The 20,115-nt window shown below is 39.6% G+C and overlaps 3 protein-coding genes across 3 annotated transcripts; 1 reads left to right on the top strand and 2 right to left on the bottom strand.

The window, feature by feature from the left end:
- Nucleotides 1–183: 183 nt before the first annotated feature.
- Nucleotides 184–4,183, bottom strand: LOC102719224 (probable transmembrane ascorbate ferrireductase 2). Its single transcript, XM_040526850.1, has 4 exons — nt 3,930–4,183; nt 2,092–2,140; nt 880–1,079; nt 184–764 (listed from the first exon to the last, which is right to left on the bottom strand). Exons 1-4 carry the CDS (start codon nt 4,077–4,079, stop codon nt 459–461), a joined length of 705 nt encoding a protein of 234 aa, XP_040382784.1. The 5' UTR covers nt 4,080–4,183; the 3' UTR covers nt 184–458.
- Nucleotides 4,184–10,907: 6,724 nt separating this feature from the next.
- Nucleotides 10,908–13,891, top strand: LOC102705370 (clavaminate synthase-like protein At3g21360). Its single transcript, XM_040527139.1, has 3 exons — nt 10,908–11,270; nt 11,353–11,606; nt 13,194–13,891. Exons 1-3 carry the CDS (start codon nt 10,908–10,910, stop codon nt 13,537–13,539), a joined length of 963 nt encoding a protein of 320 aa, XP_040383073.1. The 3' UTR covers nt 13,540–13,891.
- A 363-nt stretch (nt 13,892–14,254) lies between these two features.
- On the bottom strand, nt 14,255–18,634 carry LOC102705098 (protein Dr1 homolog). The gene is made up of 6 exons (XM_006660033.3): nt 18,522–18,634; nt 18,236–18,352; nt 16,934–17,023; nt 16,320–16,414; nt 15,183–15,251; nt 14,255–15,089 (listed from the first exon to the last, which is right to left on the bottom strand). Exons 2-6 carry the CDS (start codon nt 18,288–18,290, stop codon nt 14,550–14,552), a joined length of 849 nt encoding a protein of 282 aa, XP_006660096.1. The 5' UTR covers nt 18,291–18,352; nt 18,522–18,634; the 3' UTR covers nt 14,255–14,549.
- Nucleotides 18,635–20,115: the final 1,481 nt, after the last annotated feature.

Raw genomic sequence — 20,115 nt, 5'->3', positions numbered from 1 at the left:
TCGATTCTAGCAAATAAAATCTCGTTCAATTCTAACAAACCAGTTTCTGAGTGAATTGAGTGGATGGAACTACAAGGTCGTCGGTTTCAGTTTTGCCTGGTTCTTTCACTAGAGGTAACATGGTTATTCGTGCAGGAAACCAGCTCATAGCATCTATAGGTTGCAATCGCTTCACAATGTCGCACAAGCATTGCCATTTTCATGTAAGATCTATGAACTGATAGGGTATAAATAATTGTCAAGGATGAAAATCTGTCGTCAACATTCACGGTTCATTCATACATGAAGAAATCCCAAATAACTCGGAAAGGATTTCTCTGTAATTTATGTCAATTTGACCATCAATCTAACACTACAATGTGACCATCAATCAACCAATCTAAACAGGAAACTATATGCTCTTTAGTTGGAGCCAGAGTTTAGAACTAACTGCAGTTCATGAACTATATGCTCTTCCCTCACTCAGATGAACCTCGGTATGTATCGATCTTGCCAGAACCGGGACTGACAACTGCAAGTATGACAAGAGCGCCCAGTAGTACCAGCAACATTCCCAAAGAGTTCATAAAAAGAGCTTCTGTCGAGAAACGCCCGATCATTTTTGCACTCTGCATGAAGATCGACTTCTCGAGAAGTCCCGAGACACTTGTGGCGATGGCAAGAACATAGAGGAAGAGGCCAAAGAAGACATGCCAGGGCAGCAGAGAGGCTCTTCCACTCCTAGATCCACCAGGGTACCAAAATGTATAAAATCCAGTAGCCCACTGTAGAGATTCAATGGCAAATATGAGGTAAAACTCTTTACATATGATAAATACGACAAATATGATATACAGATTTTATGTTTACTGAAAACAGACAGCAGAGTTCAGTATCTACCTGTAAGCTGAAGAAGATGATGCAAGCAAGGCCCAACCAGGAGTGAAGTGTATATAAGTGGTCAATTTCTCTCTCATTGTGGAACTTCCATACAGTCCAGAGCCCAATTAGACTGAGGAGCATGGCAAGGAACTGCAAGGCAAGATGTACAAGCTTCTTCAGTTTCTTGGTTCCTGGTACTGTCTTGTAGGCCAAAAGAGCTGCATGCAGGATCATAAGCAATCCATTAAAACATTATCTCCATTAATTATAACACATGATTCAATAACTATGCTTTTTTTGTTTAGTAAATTACATGAAACACCTTGATGATGAGGAATTCATATCTAGACTGTTTGATTCACATGTATGATCAACATAAAATTCGGACTTCGGGTATAAATTGTTTCATATCCTTGCTATACATAACTCAGTTCAAACTGATTTCTGGTAACTAAATTTTAATTTAGTTTATGTATAGTGATCATATGTCATGAAGCTAGTTCAAACCAGTTAAGATGAATGACGATTTTTTCCACAGTTTGATACCTCAAATGGACTTGTTTATGGGCATGACCCACATAAAAGGGTACTGATTTGGGTAGCTAGGCAAATAATGCAAATAAATTCCAATCTCATAGGTCCTCAAAACTAGGGCCTGGAGTCAATGAAGTCTAGCTACAGACAAGAACTACCATTTTGAATATTTCAGTCCAAAACGACTAATTTAGAAACCAGTTCAACAGGAAATAGCTAGAAAGTGGCAGAAAGGGTAAATTCAGCTACTCTTTTTGGTTTTATATCTCTTGCTAAGCTTTTGAAGAAGACTATAGAGCTAGATGTTGATTTGGGCAAATCAAATACTGTTCAACCATAGGTATAAATACATTACTATATCATAAAGTTCGCTAATAGGCATAATCTGATACCTTGGTTCTTGGAATCCTGGTTTTAACATGTACCAAGTATCAACAGAACTGTGTATAATCTACCTAAGGTGTCTCAATATCAATATTTTTTGTTCATGCTGTACTGCATGAAAATACTGTGACCTAATGTTTTGTATATCTGCAAAATGCTGCAGTTACATATATGCAGAAAGCCAGAAATAAAAATCAGTAAAGTTTGTATCCTGTTTAACGAGGCAATAAAATATATACGCATAGCAAGCCAAGAAGAAGGCCATTCTAAGATCAAATTTTGTTTGGAGTTCAAGAGTGGATAGTACTGTACCTTCACCATTAAAGACTACCAATCCAATCAGCATCAACACTGGGTGAACCTGAAAAGGCAGAAAGAAGTTTTAATTTCATAACAACATGGAATTTATGTAACCAATTTATCATTAACATTACTATCTTGTGAACGCAATTCAAACCACAATCTCTCTAGAAAGTGAACCCCTCAAATCATTTGTTTTACATAAATAATGCGCAATCAGAGTTCCAAAATTCAAACCACCTAAGACATGGAAATTAGGGCTTTAGATTATATGTTGATTAAATGTGTCGGTGATAATATTGCATAATTAGCTTCTTGGTTCATTTCCCAACCTTGTTTGGCAAAATATGCAACAAGATACTGCATAGAAAAATGCAACTGCCCAAGACACAGTACAAAATAATGTTCACTAACTGGTGGACGCTTTTACTATTCAAATACAAAAAAAATAATGTGTTTATTCACTAGTGTCACTCGAGAAACGTAGTGCCTCAGCACGTATCTGTAAATGCCAACCAAAAAAGTGCAACATAGCTACTTTCACCATCTTTCGGTAGGTATCCACATAAATTTCATTACTCATGATGCATCATGTGCATATAAATTACCTTCCCTTATTATTCTACATTTGTTATAATTCTATAAATGGTATGACCTGTATGTTCAGTGCCCCCATCATGCCCATGTAGCAACTAATATAGTTCCAAGATCTATGGCGTAAAAGCTCCTTCAAAAAGTCTTACTAGACAGGAACACAAATGGTGCTCCTATCTGTGATAAACAGGCTGCAGTACTAGTCTAAAATCAGAAAAAAAAATATTATTGAAATGATTCTGAGAACAAAGCATGCACAAAACCATTCAAAGGTAACTTGATCATTTACGTCTTGTTATAGCCTTTCTCTGTTTCTCGTGCTACAATGTTGAAAATTGCTTCTTGTGGTGCTCCCTTTTAAAATGATTTTTGTGGTGATCCCTATTAAAATGATTTAGGTGGCTATCTAAGTGCATGCATTTCCCCGCCTGAATTAAAATGTTCTAACTGCAGGACCCAAGTACACGGAAATGATTAATTATCTTCAGAGTTGATGCTCTTTTTGGTTTAATTATCGCATAAATGTCAACAATTAAGAAGCCAAAGCATCAAAAGATTTCCAGACTTGTTACCAACTTACTATCCAAACAAGCATTCAAATCCTCTCTGGTGTTCACTCTTAAGTGATTTCTTTTTCCTTGCATTAAAAATAACTTTAACCAGTTACAACAAGCTTAGGAAGCTACTCGAATGACAATGCACAAGAATCTAGAAAAAGGGATGTGGCACAGGTTGGTAGCACCAATAGTCGACAGATCGGTGCCCCAAATCCCAAACCTGAGGAACCGGAGTAAGATGACAAACACAGCTAAGCTTCACACTTGGAAGAAAACAAAAGAAGACTAAAGTATCACACGCAGTATCCAACACAACCATCTCATCAAAATGCGTGAAGCTGGCTTGCAAGGCTCCAAAACTCCGAACTCCCACTTCCTAGATTCCTTGCAAAAAGCTAAACCCTTCGACCAAACGAAATTACACGAGACACTCTCCTAAACCTCCGAGATTCGCTACAAAATCCTACCACATTGCATCATCTCTGCAGGGTCCATACGCAATACCCACCAAACCAAGAACTCGGTCACTCTCAGCCCGAATCTTGTAAAATGGATCAAACAATCCCCCCACACACACCAACAGCACCACCAAGATCAACACCACCACGCGATCCGCGGCCAAGAGCTATGGTGAGATAAACAAAAGGAAAATTCGGAAGGCAGAAAAAAAAATGAGGGATCTCTGGGACGCTCTGTTACGTTGAAGATGAGGAGCTTGTCCGTCTCGGAGGAGAAGGCCATCCCGCCGCGGAAGTGGACGGCCCAGACGACGATGGCCGCCGCCGCGGCCAGGCCCAGAAGCCGCACGAGGCCGAACACCGGGAGCCTGACCGCTGGCGCCGCCGCCATCGCCCAACGGCGAGCCTCCGGCGACGGCGACACCGCGAGATCGAGCGCCGGGCAGGGGAGAGGAGTCGACGGGCAGCTTTTCGGAGACGCAAAGACGCCAGTTTTGGGAGGTTTTTTTCTTCTTCCGGGCTGACTATAGGTGGAGGACCGGCGAAATACGTATTCCAAAGGCGCACGCGTATTTTGTAGCACGCTTTCTCCCTTTGTTGACGTGGGGACTTTGGATGATTTGTCCCAAATACCATTTTTTTTTCAACTTTAACTATTTGCTACTGGTTTCATAGGTTTTATTGATTCAGTGCTACTTTTATCTAGTTTTATAGGATTATAGCTATATAGAATCTCTTATCTCGATAATAATTATTTTTTAATTATTAATTTGAATTTAAAATTTTCTAAATTATATTTTTACATGCAACCCATTACTTATATTCTAAATTGTACGTGTTCATAAACTCTTTTCTACATAATATTTAATTTATAATTCGAATTCTAGATACTTTTATTTAAATTATATTTATATATTGACCTTTTCTCTTAATTTACACATGGGCTTTTTTTATTTTAAATCTTAAATTGTATTTCTAATCTGATTTTTTTAACTGAAATTTTAGTTGTTTACAAATTGTATTTATAGATGGACTCTTCCTCAATATCAATTTCAATATCAATTCTTTTATTTGTAATAATTTTCAATATATAAATACAATTTAGAAGTATCTAGAATTTAATTATAAATTAAATATTATGTAGAAAAGAGTTTATGAACAAGTATAATTTAGAATATAGGTAAATGAGTTCCATGTAAAAATATAATTTAGAAAATTTTAAATTCAAATTAACATTAAAAAATAATTATTATCAAGATAAGAGACCATATATAACTATAATCCTACAAAACTAGGCAAAAGTGACACTGAATTAATAAAATTTGTGAGGTCAGTGGTAAATAGTTAAAGTTGATAAAGAAAGTGATATTTGGAAATGCCCCTCTTGGGAAGATGGCAAATCATCCAAAGCCCCGTTGTCGTGGAATCGGCGCATCGGAGACGACTTAGGCCGCGTTCGGTTGGGTAGAGATAAGTTACTTATCTTGGCGCGGAAAACGTAGTACATGATTAATTAATTATTAATTATTTAAAAATATAAAAGAATTAATATGCTTTTTTAAAACAACTTTTCTATAGAATTTTTTTTAAAAAATACATCGGTTAGCAGTTTGGGAAGCGTGCGCGCGGAAAAAGAGGGTTATAAGTTAACTAGAGGGATGGAGCGAACGCGGCCTTATCCAAATTTCATATATATAATATATTCTAGTATTTTAATCTATATTGTCCATTATGTTTCATGAAAATGGGGTTATCCGCAAGTTAGTCTCTCAGTTCATCTTCCTGCATAGGACCCTAACCTGTCATCACCAGGCTCTAGCAAAAGGGGCAAACTAATAAGGATGGATATGAGTCGGCACACGAGTAGTTTAGGGCTAGCTCTAGTTCAACAAAATGAACTAAGTTGTCAACTCTAAAATACCCGTGGGTTGACCCATGACCATCCTTACATACTAATGATGAGAGAGCGGAAGAGCAGGATAGAAGGGGTAGAACATGGACTTGGCGATGCCACTTATCACTCGAGATCGAGGGGTGGACGGGTGGAGGTAAAGTGCAGGAATTGGGCGAGGAGAGCTGATGCTTCAGGACGGACATGCAACGATAGATGCAGGACAGAAGGAGCAGGAGCATGAGCGCCCACGCTCTTCCTAGCTGAGCTGACAGGTGGAGGCTTTCAGTAGAGTCTTTGTTGTTGGTGGAGTTTGGCTTGCCAAGTCTCTCAAACAACGAAGAGAAAAATATTACCAAACCGGTTGGCAAGTGGATCCATCTCGGAAATTTAACTATTTGCCACTTTTACACTTTTACGTTTGGTTACTCTTTAAATATCCCTATTATATTTGCACTTACGAAATTATCACTGGTGAGATAAACTTCTATAACTATTTGCTACTTTTGATGATGTGGAGCGCCATGTAGGATTTTCACTATGAATGGTGGACGTAAAAAGACCATGTTACCCCTTATATTCTAGCCAAAATCATGGTGCAAACACATAACCAGCATATTGGGGTAATTTTATAGACTTATCGGAAATAAATCAAGTCAAATTGATGTAAATATATACAATAGTATATTAAAAAATAAAACACTTCAAATGATTCAGCAAAATAGTAGGAACAATTAAGCAATAAATTTAACAAATAGATCACCCAATCAAATGGTACATCCACATCAGGCATATATAACACAAAAGTTGGCCAATCTAGGTTTAACTAGGTTCATTAATTATGCCACATTTAATCTATATATCAGTACGAAAGAAATATGTTGTCAAGAATTCATGCACACTTGTGATTTTGGCTTGGATACAAGGGGTAACACGGTCTTTTCATGTTTCCCTTGATGTTAACAATCCTATGTGGCACCTCATATTGTCAAAAATAGCAAATAGTTAGAGAAGTTTATCTCACTAATGACAATTTTGTAAGTGCAAATATAAAGGGGTATTTAAAGAGTAGCTAAATATAAGACTGGCAAATAGTTAAATTTCCCGATCTAGTGACCAGCGCCCACATGCGGGCATGCGACGCCTTAGCAGCGACCTGACGGTAGCAGCATGGCGACCCGTGGCCCGGACCGACCATGACAAGTTAATTAGCATCTTTTCAAGGTTATTTTCTTCCATCCAGGGCACCTCTATAGATGGCCATCAGGCCCGCCCGGCCCAACACGGCCCAGGCACGGCTGGGCTCGTGTCTACTCCCGTCGGGCCGGCACGACCCAATAGCCACACCGGGCCGTGCCGTGCCGGCCCACGTGCTGCATCCACCGCCAGGCCCGACCCAATAAGCCTCAGGCCATGTCGGGCCGACCCGAAAGCACGGCGGGTCGAAGCATAAATAAGTCTACATTGCCTCCCTTACCTCTTTGGGCTGTCCGAATAAGTCTATTTTCATCCCTTTGTTTTGGGTTGTGGCTTTTATGGCTAAAATAAGTCTATTTTACATACCTCTTATTTTAGGCTAAGCTTTATATAACTAAATTAAGTCTATTTTAGGTCCTTTACTTTTTTTCATCTACTGGCCCAGGCCGAGCCGGGCCACGTGCCACGTGCATTGGCCCAGGCACGGCCCAACAGTCAGGCCAGGCCGGCACGGGCCTGATCCCCATCGTGTCGGGCCGTGCTCGGGTTACCGGGCCGTTGGGCCTCGGGCCATATTGCCATCTATAGGCACCTCTAGTTCACGAAAATAAATTTATTTTATATCACGTCAGACGTTTGATTGGATATTAGAAGGGGTTTTTGAACACGAATGAAAAAATAAATTTCATAGCTTGCTTGAAAACCACGAGATGAATCTTTTGAGCCTAATTAATCCGTTGTTAGCACATGTGGGTTACTGTAGCACTTACAACTAATCATGTACTAATTAGATTTAAAAGATTTGTCTCACAATTCCCCCCTAACTACGCAATTAGCTTTTTTCATCTATATTTAATGCTCTATTTAATTGTCTAAAGATAAATTATAATGTTTTTAGGGAAAATTTTTTTTTGAGAACTAAACGGGCCCTGGTTATGGAAAGATCGCTAAGCCAGCGCCTTCGCTAGTTCGATTAAAAAAGGATTTATTGTCATGAAGAAAAAAAGCACATGAGAACGCCCATGAGTGCCCTTTAGTGGATACCATGATTTGAACCATATGCGCTTGCAATTTTAGCACCACACCAAAGAAGATTATAAGATCTGATATGTCAAAAGATTACGGAGGGATATATGATCAAATCATGTCTTGACTACTGTCTACTCCCTCCGGTTATGCATGAAAACAATGTCATCTTTTTCTTCAGCGTGACCTTAATTTGATATAAATATTCAAAAAATCACTAGTTGATTGGCCAATTGGGAGGAATAATGTGGTAGTCATGCCGTCCAGCCACCTGACTCAGGCCGCGTTTGTTTCTGGGTATAAGTTAACTTATGCCCTGGCATGGAAAACGTAGTAATAGATTAGTATACGATTAATTAATGATTAATTATTAAAAAAATAAAATAGATTAATATGATCTTTTAAACAACTTTCTTATAGAAAATGTTTGCAAAAAATACACCGTTTAATAGTTCAGGAAGCGTGCGCGTGGAAAACGAGAGAGATAAGTTAACTAATGGGGTGTTGCCGAACGCGGCCTTAGAATGGTCATCAACCTCGACCTTGTCTCAATTAAGGGTGTGTTTGGTTGGTGGGATATACCTCGATGGAAGATGGTCGTCTAGGTTTTATGTGCTTGGTTCGTGGGCGAAACTGATGGTGGCCCAGAAAGGTAATATTCTACGAAGATGCTGGATGGGTATATCCGGCCAAATTGATCGGATTAACTCATCCACCTTCGCGAACCATGATCATTAGTGATTGTTTAGTGATAATTAGCTTATTTTGTTTTGACATTAATTAGTAGTTACCAAGTTTAAATTAGTGTTAATTAATGATGATAGATATATTTAATTGATAATTTATATTAATTATGATAAAATCTATGATGATTAATTTATATTGTTATTTATTAGTAATTCAATATGTCCATCCTATCCATTCTCATCCATCCAATCAAACAAAAAATTGAATGATCACATCCATCTAATCAAACATAAAACTAGATCACCATATCCTTAGAAAATTGAATGGATATATCTCATCCCACTTTAACCACTGACCAAACACACCCTAAGACGTAGCTACTACTAGTAGCTTCTATCCATCTGTCAGGATGCCCTGTTTCTCAACTATTTTAAACACCAGTGCATAGCCAGTGATTCCAGAGGCGTTATTGTTTGGATATGTCATGGAAAAAAACCAAATGTAAACGAAAAATAATTTATTAATAAAAATTTTATATACATATTCTTAGTAATTTAAAAGCTAAGGCTAGACGGAGAAAAAACTCTAAATCTACTCTAAATTTTATATACGTATTTTTAGTAATAATATAGCCAACAAGCTGGCTATAAGATTTTTATAGTCTTCTCTTAGCCCACCATATACTAGTTAGCTCTTCATCATTAATGCAGGACCCACATGTCACTCTCGCAGAGTTTCTCGGTTCCAGTGCCCAAGCTGACTACAAGTTAATAGCCTGCTTACACTCTCTCATCCCCTCTCTCCTCCACATAAACATATAACGAGCTTATAGCCTGCTATTATACTTTCTCTAATCTGCTCCAGGTATTCCGAGTATCCAAGTGGTACCATATCATTCGACTGCTTGACATTTCACTAAGATTTTTTTAGGGACATTTCGTTGGGAATTAATTAGTGTGCATTGGGAATTAATATGCAAGCACTGACGAGAGCAACATGCCACATGTGTGTGCGATCCTTTTCTGATATTTTCTTTTTCTGAGACCATGACCAATGTGGTGTACATATATCGCAGGAGCTGAATGCCTGAATGCACGACAGACAAAGTTATTTATTTTCGCCGGGCATATAGATGACAAAGTTTAGTTAGAGCCAGTACTACTGCAAGGACACGCATAATAAATAGGAGTAAGATCATCTCGCCGGTGAAAACTAGGATCATGGCGGTCTTAATTACCTTCTAATTAATTACCATGGGCTCTCGCAAATTAAAAGGGGAAACCGGCATTGGGTAAATCAACAACTTCATTGTTGCATCTGCTGGAAGCAAAGCTTGTTGGTTGATGAACCAAACAATTTTGGTTGTTCATTTTTTATCTTTACAAAAAAAAAATCTTGGACTACTAACCAAGTGATGACAACAACGTCCAGAAATTAATCAACCACGTACCGAAAAATCCAAACACGTTTTCTAAGAAATTTAGATTTCGCTCTTGTTATTAATATACACGTACATTGCAATGGATCAATTCGTGCATTACAACATGGATTGACCCATGCATAAGATTGAGGATTGGAACATTAGGCCCTGGGTCTGTAGACTGTACCATCAGGCCCTGAACATGAGATCAGTTTCCGTACTTGGTTGATCGTCTCCGAGAGAGTGTCTAAAATTATTCCTTAAAATTGAATTTTGAAAATTAGATCAGAAAACATATTTTCAATAAGTTTCCAAACCTATTTTTATTTTTTTTTGCACGTCCAATATTAGCTCTCTCATATCCTAGATTTGAAGTAGTCATATACGTTTCAATATGTGATAATTCAGTTTTAATCTACTTTTGGAGATGAAGATTTATAAACATTACACTTTTTGGATGGACCCAAAATAAGGCTTTGACGAGTTGAGTATTAGCTATAAGATCAAGGTTGTGTCCGTTTCAATAGATTATCCTGGTATTATTTCTCAACTTTCGTAGGTATGTTTAACAAATCACTAAATAATATATTTTTTATAAAAAGTTTCTATTAGAAGTTGATTATCTTATCTTTCTAGAGTATATTTTTGAATTTGTTATAGTTAATTTTAATATTTATATATTAAAATAGCCATAAAAAATCTGATAAATTTTCGTTGAACCCAGCCCCAGGTTTATGGTTGTTTAGAGTTTTCAGATAAGGCTGAAATAGTGCATAGTTTCCTTCGCTTTACTTGTTCTCTCCATCCACGAATCTTTGTAGCGATTAATCTTTTTCTTCTGTAATTTGTATCATCGATCTGAACATTGTCTCCTCTGCATGTCTGCATCCACTTCCTCTCCACACATATATATAGTAGATACACTTGCAACAACAAGCAGTACACCATTGCAGTTGCACCACTGCTCTTGCAGAAAAGAGACATATATACGAAACGCCATGGCCGGCGACTTCTTCGGGGTGGGGGAGTGCGATGGCCAGAGGACCATCGACGGGCAGCAGGTGCCGCTCGTGCTCACGCCGGCGTCGCCGTCCGTTGGCGGCGGCGGCGAGGCGCTGGCGGCGCTGCTGCGGGCCAACCGCGAGTGGGTGGAGTCCAGGGTGGTGGCGAACAGCGCGGTGCTGCTGCGCGGGTTCGGCGTGCGCGACGCCGCCGAGTTCGACACCGTCGTGGACGCGCTCGGGTGGCCGGACATCCGGTACTTCGGCCCGGCGCCTCGCACCCACGTCCACGGCCGCGTCTGGACCGCCAACGAGGGGCCCCTCCACGAGTTCATCTACTTCCACCACGAGATGGTCCTGGTATATATAGCTCGCTAACACCTCGCCGGCGCCGGCGCGCCACCATTGATTGATCGAACGGATGCATGCATGGTTATTGCAGATAAAGGAGTTCCCGGGGAAGGTGATACTGTTCTGCGAGGTGCCGCCGCCGGAGGGAGGGGAGACGCCGTTCGTGCCGAGCTTCCGGGTGACGGAGCGGGTGGTGGAGGAGTTCCCGGAGATGGTGGAGGAGCTCGACGAGAAGGGGCTCCGGTACACGTTCATGGCGCCGACCAAGAACGACACCAAGTCCATGCGCGGCCGAGGGTGGGAGGACGCCTTCGCCACCGCCGACAAGGCCGAGGCCGAGAAGAGGTACCACCGACCGTTCCTCTCTTTCGAAAATTTTATTTAAACATACAAAATTATAAACAATGCTTTTAGGATTTTTAATTTTTAAAATTAAATCATAACAAAATAATCAATAAACTTATAAATTTATTGAATAAGATGAGCAACCAAATATACTTAAAGGCAACTATATCAAATTAATAAAAAAAGTAGAGTGGGTATCAGCTTAAGCTTAAAACATGAAATGGTTAACTCATCAATGTATACTTAATTTATTGGTCAAAATGTGGATTTTAAAATTTTCAATGTTAAATTTAGCACACGAGTGGATATCCACCCGTTATTTGCATGTCATTTAAATAGTCATAAAAAATGACAAAAATTTAACAAGATATATTAATATGAGTTATATCACTCCATAAGCATGCAAGTTTAAATTCAACTTCTACGAGTCATATTTTTTTAATGATTATTTAGATAGCATGCAAGCACACGGATAGAGCATATATATTTTTAGAGGATATATGTCAAGTTTACCCTGTACTCTGAATGTATACCATCTGGTCAAGATGTTTGTTAACATGAATGCTCCATTTCTAATAACTTAATCATCAAAGCCGGCAAACCCTAACCTTTTATCAGAACCAACAAAAACAATGCAAGTAGCATCTATAATGACGAGCTGGATTTTTATGCTGTACTTGAGGATACGTGCTGGAAGAGGATCCTGTTCAATATACGGTTGGTGATGTATTGCTTAATGGCATGTAGATTTTACGTGTTATTGGATTGTTATATTAGTGGTTAGTACTCCAAAGGATTTAAACCCCAACTTTATTACATTTGATTTGAACAGCTATGGCTTTCTCACCATGATTGAACACATTAAATTATTGTAACATATGGTCAAATCAGTCCACACATGAATAATAAAAAACGTCGACTAAATTTGGCTTAAAGGTGCAGATGTGTTCTTTAGAATTTTAGTGGGGCTACAAATTTTTCATTGGTCTTAGATTTGTAAATATGTGTCATGAGTCGCATTCACGGATACGTAGATATGATGTGTGCTGAGTATATGCCTTTCACTATTTTGCGTAACTAAGAATAACTTATGTTTTTATAGATAGATTACTATATTATACTATACTAGTAGTTTGGGTGATCAATTATACTCTCTTTATTTTATATCCTTTCTAGCTTATTTAAATTTATTTAGTGATAAAAATACATGATTTACAGACAAGCCTATATCTAAATCTAGAAAAACGAAAAAGTGTTGCCTAGTGAAACGTTCAAGGAGGAAGTATTATATAAAATAATTAGCGTTATAAGAGCGAGTATAATAAGTGATATGAGTGAGTTTTAAAAAATATCATGATATATTTATACTTACGTGGAGAAGAGAACAAAGGACACAAGAAAAATGAACTATAAATTTACGTTCAGCTATAGGCGTACGAGAGAAAATATATATTGATAATATATAATATATTTATTAGTAACTATTATACTAGTTAATTTAATATTATCTTTTAATGATATTAATGATATGAAAAGATTTTGAAGGTGCTAGTTAGCGTTCCATTGACCTCGCTCAATGGCGTGCAGGGCGAGGGCGCTAGGGATGGAGGTGGAGTGGACGGCGGACGGCGGGGCGAAGACCATCCTGGGCCCGCGGAAGCTGACGCGCGTCTTCCCGGAGCGCCCGGGGCGCCGGATGTGGTTCAACACGGTGGTGGGGATGCACGGCACCGAGGTGAGCACGGCGACCATGGCCGACGGGTCGGAGATCCCGGCGGGCTTCGTGCGGCGGTGCCGCGACATCATCGAGGAGGAGAGCATCCAGTTCCGGTGGGAGAAGGGCGACGTGCTCATCCTCGACAACCTCGCCACCCTCCACGGCCGCCGCCCCTCGCTGCCGCCCAGGAGGGTCCTCGTCGCCACCTGCAAGTGAAGTGATCATGCATCTTACGATGGTACTATTCCTAGTTATAAATAAGAGCTGAAAGAAAAATCCATTTGGATTAAGTCAAGGGGATGATGTTACATTTATGATTTTACTCCTAATTGTTCTCTTCTTTTTTTTTTCAGTTCCAAAATATAATTATTTATGCATGTTTGTTTGTTCGGAGTAGCGAGTGAGAGAGGAGAGTTGCTACGTGTGGCCGGTCAGGTTAATGATGTATTAGTAGCTGTGTGTGTTTTTTCATCTTGTGTCAGTGTGTGATCATGTCTCCATTAGTAGCTGTGCTTGCCAAATTACATGTGACCCTGTCTTGTGTGGTTTTCTTCCTCCCTGGATATAATAAAACAATATTGATGGGTTGCAGTGTTTTCCATGTGCTATTACTTGGCAGCTTTTCTGTGTATGCATGCAAGATATTGATGGATATTGGATGCAAGCGTTTTTTTCAGCAGCTTTTCTGTTCTGACAAAAGATTACGTGATAACTATTTAATTACATAAATAATAGAATTAATCAATAAAAAATTTAAAAAACTACTCTAAATATGCAAGATGATGAAGTTTTATATATATTATTTAAAAAAATTATAGAGTTTAGCGGTTTAAAAAGCATGAGCATAAAAGCCAAGAAAAAAATCAAAGAAAAATCTAGTAAAATAACACGCCATACTGGAATCACCATCGCCATGGAGAAAAAGGAAAGGTGCACTAATACTGGAATTCCTTTCGATAAGGCATCACAGATGTCATGTTACTACTACAGTCATACAAGTCAGAGAGTCCCATTAAGAGTCAGAGAAAGGGTGTTTGATACAGTATTATCATCAGTGACTAGAGAGCTTCAGATTATTAGCAACATGGTAACTGAAATCACACTGGATTTACATTGTACATGAAGCATGGCAACCTAAAACTAACAAGGCGGCAGAGTCCTAGTAAATGCCAGCAGAAGTGCACCAACTTTTCCTTATACTGAGGCTACACAACACAGAATCTGAATCACAAACTGTCCAAGCCTTCTTCTGTTTGCGGTTGTGACTGTGACTGCAGCTCTGCCTGTGGCGATGGCTGTGGCTGCTGCGGTTGCTGATGGAGCTGAGGCTGCTGTGGCTGCATTTGTGGAGGCTGTGGCGGCTGCGGATGGAGCTGAGGTTGCGTTTGCAACTGTGGGGCCGGCTGCAGTTGTGGGTGGAGCTGAGGTTGTGGTTGCAGCTGTGAGGACTGCTGCTGTTGAGGGCGGAGCTCAGGTTGAAGTTGCGGAATATGCTGCGATTGAGGATGCAGCAGTATTTGAGAGGGCTGTTGTTGTGGTTGAGAATGGGGCTGAAGTTGAGGCTGCAGGGGTTGCTGTGGTTGGGGGTGCACCTGAGGCTGTGATGGTGGTTGTGTTTGCTGCTGTGCTTCAGGTTCTGGATCCTTTGGTTTGGCGGCACCATTATTCATCCTTGCACGGGCCTCAGCAAACATCCTCTGTTGCTCAGCTACAGCTTGTTCCTCTGTCATCTCCACCCCAGTGAATTTGCTTGCTTTTGGAGAATCCTGTTCAACATGAAAATATTGTTGTCAATGTATCCTGTAAGGATAAGTGACCGAATTCTATGCATAGCCGTGTGGGTAAAAGGCAGTACAAACCAGGGTATCATGCTTATGCTGTTCGTAGGCCATTTGAACCTCTTCAATGTACTCCCTGAAGCCAAGATCCTGCAGATATGAAGAAAATTGACACTAAGGTGGGGATAAGGCGTGGATTTCAAATATTGGTATTTAATACCAAGGATATAATTACTTCAAAAGAAGATCATTCAAAACTAAGTCTAACCAGTCCAGGGATCTGGGAACTGTTGCTTGAGCGTTTGGTGGAAACAAAGTTCTCAGCTGGTTCTATATTTATTTTTTCAATTACAAAAATAAATATATATATTTGCGTTCAAGATTTGATGTTTATCAATCATGCCTAATAAGTCAAAATGTCTCTCCCCAGAACAAAGCACAATGCTGCCACAAAGGAGGCAAGAAGGGGATAGAGGCCCCATCTATCATAGCTCAGCTTAGCGTTGCAATGTGATGATGCAAAGGCATTTGTCATGAAAAACGAAGTCCTGTAGTCATCACGAGTATTGATCTCAACAGCTTCATATTGTCTTTTAACTCGATTGATTGTCTTTGTGCACTGGGCATCCAATGTTGAGACCCAGCTCCTGCCCAAGAAGTATTACTGTTGAAATGTTTCCATTGGGCTATGATCTAACTTAAACATCCACCAGACACCAAAATGCAGTAAGATCACACCCAACGAGGATGGTCCAAGGCCAATTCTACTTTTAGCCCCTGAACTTACGTTAACTTAGTTTTAGTGGGTTTCTGAATCTTGTCTATATTTGAGACAGCATGTGATAATATCATCCTACAGCATATAGATGTCTTAACTGCCTGCTGACAAATTCAGTAATTTAGTTCCAGACTTTTGTCAGTGGTCACAACTTATTAGTAGTAAAAAAAGAGGAGCACACGTACATCAAATATCTCATTCCAGTATCCAAATCCTCCATTTTTAAAAACAAACATTCAATGTCACCAGGGATTCTGTTATTTTTATCTTACTTTGCAGAATACATGAACAGTATGCATAAGGTCCATCATCATAAGCAAAAACTATAACAATATAATAATAAAACTAAAGCCAACGACAAAAGAGATAAAGTGGCCACAGCAGCCCCCATAGAATCATAAGTAACAAAATGTTAATATTCAGGAAATGTTAAGGCAAACCTGCAAAGCTCTAAGAACATGCTCAGGAGCAATAGTTTTCTTGTCTTCTCGGCTGCAAACTTCATTGGATTCAGATGATAGGAGGTTGATGAACTCTGAATTAAATGAAAAATGTGCATATTGCGATTAGATGAGCAGAAAGGGAGAAATTTAGCTATTTCTATAACCAATATTTCTGAAGGCACAAAAACAAAGATTGCAAGTGACATGCAGGAAAGATGTCCAGACTGTTTCTGTGGAATTACTTGTAATGTTTAACAAACTGACAAGATGGAGGGATTCATAAATGAAAAAATTTGGTGTGTACAGATTTTCTGCGCCCACTGAAAAATATGATAAAACACTATAACTATACACATACCAGATATCAACCCTGCCATGTTCTTTTACTGTACGCAATAGATTTTACATGCTGAATCCCTTAATTCTCTTTTACGCTACACTTAGGAATCTTAGAACCACAAATACATCTGACCACATTTGATTACTGGTATATTTTACCAGATAATAATATCATAATGTTCCACCAAACCATGTTATTAAAAGGAACAAAATTGTAAGATTAAAGAGCATATTGTAGCATATACTTGATTGAAAATATCAAATTCTCTTACCTACACAGCATTCAACAAGAAGATCTTGTGCATCTCTTGCCACTCGAACATCAGGTGGGAGCATCTCCTTTATAATCTTAAACATTGTTGCTGAAATGTAACAAAAAGGGTTAACTTAAATCAGCTACAGCTGATTACAGAAATGTGCTAAATGACTACATGAGGTTCAGAGAAATATTCTGTATCACAATTATGATATGTCACAACAGCTGTGCTGTTTATGTTAATCATTGCTGGACTTCATTGTAAGCATAAAAGTTATTATTAGTAGGTTTGTAACTGAAATGCATCAATTTGCTGTCAAACGGAAACAACCACAAACAGAAGGGTGTGATATCTATACTCCTTTAAAAGAAGACAATTGTGGGCGGTGAATCTGCCAGCCTACCTCCTATGCTGATTTGTTTTTTTACCAATTACTCTGTATTCTTCGATGTTAAAAAAAAGATCCTTCTACATATTATTAATATATTATTTCAGCTCTAGAAAACAAGTTTACCATACAAAGCCATTACAATGTTAGCACAATTAAGAGTTAGGGATGAAAGTTTGACCGATCTCACAATTAACTTATTCCAAACAATGCTAGCACGTGTGTAGTTCATTTTTATCCATAGCAAAGCATGGGTATTCAGCCAGCAGCCATAAAAGAAACAAATTGCAACAACTTGGGGCATATTTACAATTCCAACCAGAACTACAAGCACCTTAAGCACAAATGTAGTGCCAGCTTCAAGCAAAGTACTTCTAAAACACCTTAAGCACCACAATCTAGATATTACATGAAAATTATCGGCGCATTCCATGACCATTATTGTCAATAATATCTGAAAAGTGGATCAATCACATACAATCGCACTATGTGCCAAATAAGAAAAATCCTAAAATAATCAACACAAGATTGAGTCAACGGCTCAATGCTCCTTTCAAGTCCAGAACTACCACAAATTAACACAATCATCAATAAAACTGACGAATTTTACCAGACAACAATCCAACAAAAGCTGTCTGTCCACCAAAAGTGACGAATCGAATCCTGCAAATGGATCAGCAGAGTATAACAGCCCCTTTCCCTTTCCCTCTTATCTCCCTATGTGTACAGCAAAAGTAACCTGACAGCAGTGGCGACTCCGAAAGAACATAACCTAGCAAATTAAATCGCCCTAACGAAGAATAATTCACAGCAGCCATGGACAAGTCGCAGAGGCGCAGACGGGCATAATTGCGCCAAAATTTCCAGGCACGAAGAAAACGTCAGGCAACACAAACAATTCAAAGTAGGATCAGAGCGAGGCAGCTCACATTTCGGGAGCGAAACGTCCTCCTTGGACTTCCCCACGATGTCCATCGGATCCATCTCCCGCGTTCCTCAGGCGGTGCAGCCCTACTAACGCGGGGGGCATGCGGCGGCGGGCTCACCTGAATGAATTTCCCGGAAGCAAGGCAAACCACCACCCATCATCAGTACAAAAACAACAACAACAATTAGGGTTTCGGCGAAGAGAGAGGAGGTCCAACCAGATCCAGGAAGAGAGACGAGTGAGAGAGAGAGAGAGAGAGGATAGCGCATACGGGGGAGGGTGCTCACCGGAGGAGGAGGCAGCAGGGCGCCGCCGCTAGAGGGAAGGGGTCGGGGTGGGGGATCGGGGCGCTGCTCCGGCGCAGGCGGCGAGGGAGTGAGGAGGCGAAGGGGACGGCTAGGCGGCCAGGGGAGGAAGGGGTCAGAGTCAGAGAGAGAGAGAGAGAGAGGAGGTCAGGAGGCCAACCAATTCCGCTGGGCTGGGCTTATTATGTTGGGGTTATGGGCTTTTCTCTACCCCGGCCCAGTGTCCGGCTACGGCCTGAAGTTTGAACCCAGAGGAATAAGTTCATTTTTTGTCCCTTAACTTGATAGCGAGTTCAATCTCTGTCCCTGAACCGCAAAGGAAAAAGTCCACAAACAATTAAAACCAATGCATAAGAGATCTCTCGGTGGTTTAGATGGCGGTTTTAGCTGACGTGACGTATATGTGATTGGTTTGACTTAGTTCTCATCCTACAGGGCAGTGACGTGGCACTGAAAGAAAAATATAAAAAAAATTAAAAAATGCGGTTCCCTATACCAATTAGTAAAAATAGTAGGCCCCACCTATCAGTGGGTCCCATGCTCTCATATATCTCCACAACGAGTCGCCTCCTCTCTCTCCCAACCATCCTTGTCCCAGATATTTTTGTATTATTATTTTATTGTTAATCTTTGTTTCATGTGCCATTTCAATGCCATCATATGAAGACCGAGTTAAATTAGCTACGTAGGCGCCACGTCGGCTGAAACCACAGTCCAAACCGCCTTAAGACTTATTTTACATTGATTTTGATAGATGAGTGACCCATTGTATCTGGTTGTTTGTTTGATTGAAGGATGAAAAGCAAATCCTAAGGGACATGAGATGAACTTATTATGAACCCAGACGTAAGTACGTCCAGGTGAAAATTGACCCGCTAAAAAAAACATCTACTCCCTTTGTCCTAAGATAAGTTCATTTCTTAGTTTTTTTATAATGTTTAACTCTTCATCTTATTTAAAAAATTTTATGATTAATATTTTTATTATTATTATATGATAAAACATGAATAGTACTTTACGTATGACAAAATTTTTTGAGTTTTTTAATAAAATTTTTAAATAAGACGGATGGTCAAACGCTAGATACAAAAAAATAAAGTTTTTTTTGGACGGAGGCAATAGACACCTCAGTGCCTCAGTGTGTGGAGGAATTTTTATTACACATTAAAATATATATTTTTTGCTTAAAAGATCATAAAACAAAACCCCCACCACTCAACTAGTGGAACACATATATTTGACGTGACAAATATCTGTTGATGGCCGCTAGGGAGGCGGCTAATGGTGCTTGCCACAGGACGGATATGTTAAGCGGGCACCTACAAAATGTTTCCACACACGAGCGGGGAGTGTCCACTACTAGGGTGTTAAAGGGCCATCCATAAAATTCACAGCCTCCTCTCTTTTAAGCGCCTACGACTTGCTATAGCTACACATGAATATTTATCACGCGGATATATCATCTAGCTAGTAGAAAATCGTGTGCAGAGAGGCAGCCGGCGGGAATAAGATTTTTGGCATGGATTGTCTATGAACAACTTCTGTTAGGCAAAAGAGATATGCATGTGTACATGTT

Source organism: Oryza brachyantha, chromosome 8 (assembly GCF_000231095.2).
Source record: "Oryza brachyantha chromosome 8, ObraRS2, whole genome shotgun sequence".
Lineage (NCBI taxonomy): Eukaryota > Viridiplantae > Streptophyta > Magnoliopsida > Poales > Poaceae > Oryza > Oryza brachyantha.
Note: the sequence above shows the minus strand (reverse complement) of the source record. Positions and strands in the feature narration are given on the sequence as shown.